Source organism: Anneissia japonica, unplaced genomic scaffold (genome assembly GCF_011630105.1).
Source record: "Anneissia japonica isolate Jap-2015-1 unplaced genomic scaffold, ASM1163010v1 scaffold287728_len311106_cov174, whole genome shotgun sequence".
In the NCBI taxonomy this organism is placed as follows: Eukaryota; Metazoa; Echinodermata; class Crinoidea; order Comatulida; family Comatulidae; genus Anneissia; species Anneissia japonica.
Window position 1 is genome coordinate 104,773 of NW_022700489.1, and position 3,789 is coordinate 108,561.

Here is a 3,789-nt window from a genome sequence, read left to right on the forward strand (position 1 = left end):
GTATGGGTACTGGGCTATAATAATCTTAATTGAAAATCGAATTTTGTTACCTGATACACAATTCGTTGCAACTGTGGACGAAGTTGATAAAAATGCTGTAGCAATGACGACTCTTCAATTTCCTCGGGTACCTCACTAGCAACTTCTTCTATTTTGTCCATCCATCTAGAATTCTCAGATAATGTTGTTTGGCCTAAACAATAAATTAAAAAGGTTATACTTGGAAGTAATTATTTTGCGGTTGCCACAGAAGCACATCATATTGCTTTAACAAGCTCTTCTTTGGTTTTGTTTTGGTTGTACTTTTTGTCATTTTATACGGTAAGTATTTTTTCATATTTTAATCGTTTTCTGATTAAAAAACCTGCTGACCAGGTTTGAGCTCTGTAAACAGCCTGCTAGAACGTAGACAACCATCTATACCACCTCCTGCCTAGTGTCTAGAAATGTTAACCTCGTCAAGTATCCTGGCTAAACGTTTTGGTGAACATATAATTTGCTGACAATGATTGTACAACTACAATACTAGTGTTTTCTTCAAGAGCTAAGACAATTGTTGTAAACTACTACTAGTTGCCCGTCAACAATTATGATAATACTTATTATTAAATATTAACAATTAGACATTTTCAAAGCTAGTTCTAGACTAATAATTACCCAAAACAAATTTCGATACAGTATAATATGTTTAATCAATTACTAATAGTTTAGATATAGGCATATATAAGTTACAATTACGGACAGTAATCATATAGCCGTTCTGTGGTTTTTTTCTTTCTATCATTCACTAGACAATATGTGCTTATTTTGGTTAATTTTTATGATGGAAATATGCTCCAGTTGTACTAAATCCACCCCAATACGGACAACAAATATTTGGACCCCAAAAAAAAATCGATTTTGAAGACAACAACCCATTAAATCATACTCAGTATGGTTTCTGAAAACAGTGTTCAAAGCTTTATGGGACAAATAGGGTACTGGTTAGTCAGACTCTATACAAAGTTCAGGAGTGCGTCTGATACATAAACAAACTTATATAATGACTGGTTCATCAGAAATCTATTTTCACTTATTTTATTTCTCTTTTTCAATCGAAATTGACAAGTAAATGACTAAAGCTCCAACACCATTTACATTAGCGCAGGTGCTCCTCAAGATTACAAGATTGGTCTTATTCTCTACATGTTTTTAATACATTACATAAACAGTCTGACAGCATAATTTGTAGCATTTCAATACACGCTTACGAAAAGTTTATCTGTATATATATATATGGGTGCACACAAAAGTCAGCACTATGCAAATATTCGCAATTACAAACCGTTTTTTACTGTAGATCTAGAGAGTAACATTCAATGTTAAAACACGTGGGTTTCCATCAGCCGATCTATTAACGTGGCATTATCACAGCTAAATGAGCTTTCATGCATCAAATTGCTATCATCGTCATCATCTGCTACGCTGTTTCTTTTTAGGGTAGACTTTGCGTATGGTAATTACTTCCGTGATTCTAAGTGGTCGTATGGTATGCCATTATTTTTTCAATAGATGGTTTATTACCCATGCTGTTGTTGGCCTGGAGACCTGTCTTCTGACTTTCCTAAATAATTCTGACTTTCCTAAATAATTCATTTAACGCCACTTGGGTAACTATCGGTAGCCTAAGCGTGAACACTGTACATTTGAACCTTCTTCTATTCACCAGTTTTGACATTTATTCTCTACATGCTGCTATAAGGCGCTGTATTTCTGTTTTCACCGGACCTGTCTTTCTTCTGGCATTTCTAAATAAAATTAATTTAACGCCACATTAGATTGGCCATCTACAAGTAGCCTTAGCATGAATTCTGTATATCTAAACCTTCTTCACTTAACCTTAATCTTTTTTCTCCTACATTCGGCTATAAAGCTCTGTATTTCTGATTGTATATGTCCTCTAAAATCTGGATAATTTTCTCTAGTTCTATATCTTCTTGTTTAACGGTGAGAACTTACTAGGGCTTTTTATTTTTGAGGAATATTGAAAACAAAACGTACTTCGCAGATACTCACACTATCACTATCACATATGTATATAGCGCCTTTCTTTTCATATAAAAAGCGCTAGTATCCGTGTTGCATCTCATATATCCAACAGTACGTAGGACCTATACGCAACTTGTTAAGCATAAGCAGAAAAAACATTCACAAATTAAATAGTTGTGAAAACTTTTAAAGAAATTATTATTTAAAAAAAAGACCGAATGATGAAAACAACAACAACGTCTTATTGAAGAAGCAGAAGGAGGTTGTTCCACGTAAGTGGAACAACAAAACGAAAAAGACTTGTCGTCAATACATTTCTTTAGCAGGATTGGCTGATGGAATTGTATCAAAGGTGAAGATGTCCTTTTTACGCTCTTTTAAGGAGTCAGAGATGTAATCAGGACACATATTACAAAATGACTTAAATGCATAACAGGAGTACCTTCAATTTGACTCTCTGCTTAACAGACAATCAGTGAAGTTCATGAAGTAGAGGTGAATTGCGGGTACTAAAAAATCTGATATTGTAAATGAAACGTGCTAATGAGGTCTGGATCTTCTGGATTTTTTCAGCATCGGTCTATGTCAACTCTGTTTATAAAGAGTTGCGCGGTAGTAAATTCTCAAAAGAACGAATTTACAAACGGCAGCATGCCAGGTATCATTATTAATGGATTTTCCACATACTCCACAAGGGTCCTCCTCCAAGGGACAAAGAACACATGATCAAGCTCTAAATGTCGCTTAGATGCGCGGTCTTTCATAGACAGAAACAGAGACAAATGAATTAAGCATACAGATGGGTTTTAAGTGATTGTTTTGAAAATATTAGAAATGTACTTAAGACCATGAGGAAGATTATTCCAGAGTTGGGCAGCATAAACTAAATATGATAAACTACCGATGTTCTTATTACAATGTGGTACAATGTAGTGAAGTGAAGAGGAGGATCGATATGATTGAAACCAATTCAAAGTTAATTGTTCCGATACTCAGGAAGAAGAAGTAACTTTGGCATATCGTCAAAACGTTGTTTGTCTTAGTTAACATTATCGTTACACCATTGCACCATGAGCTATTTCAGCTTATGACAACTCATAACAAATTTTCCAGAAACACTTAATTTACTGTGTCATTAATTGCCTTTTCCAAAAATTCGAAACCTCTACTTTTTTTAGTCGTTTATCCAAGGGCGTTTAAGAGTTACAGTTACAAGTCGTTGGTTAGCATCCATCCCTCTACAATATACCTTTCCGGAATGTCAATCAAACTTAACAACTGACTAATCAGAACGGCGCTAAGAATACGCTCGCGTATAACAAACACACGTGTTCTCCCACAAACGCCAGTGTTCACGTATGTTTTTACACTGTCGTCTTGTGGGACCTTAGCAACAATATTTGATATTGATGTTAAAGCCCCATTCCCGGCAAAATTTCACTAAAAATGACTTTTTTTTAGAAAATATGCATTTGCATTACTCCAATTATTATAAATCATGGAAAAATATTGGCATGAATTTTAGTTTTACGCAAAAGAATAAAATAAATGAGAAATACAGACTATTTCTCATAAAATATTACCATTTTCTCGACGAATTCATCGTTACTAGGCAAATTCAGAGGTTGTAGATCGCATCCACTGGAATACTCTCGCTTTTATGTATACTTTATACAGTCAATAAAGTGCGCCCTCTCTAATGAGATTAATTTTTGTACTTCCTACCCAAGACGAGACTTTTTTTTATACCTTGTTTGACGA

General features: G+C 34.5%; 1 protein-coding gene across 1 annotated transcript in view; it reads right to left on the reverse strand.

Annotated features, from left to right (window-relative positions):
- Nucleotides 1-3,789, reverse strand: part of LOC117103332 — a 31,591-nt gene that overhangs the window by 1,734 nt on the left and 26,068 nt on the right. Inside the window, exon 3 of the mRNA XM_033243871.1 lies at nucleotides 51-193. Coding sequence (XP_033099762.1) covers nucleotides 51-193 — 143 coding nt within the window. The remainder of the gene's footprint in view (nucleotides 1-50; nucleotides 194-3,789) is intronic.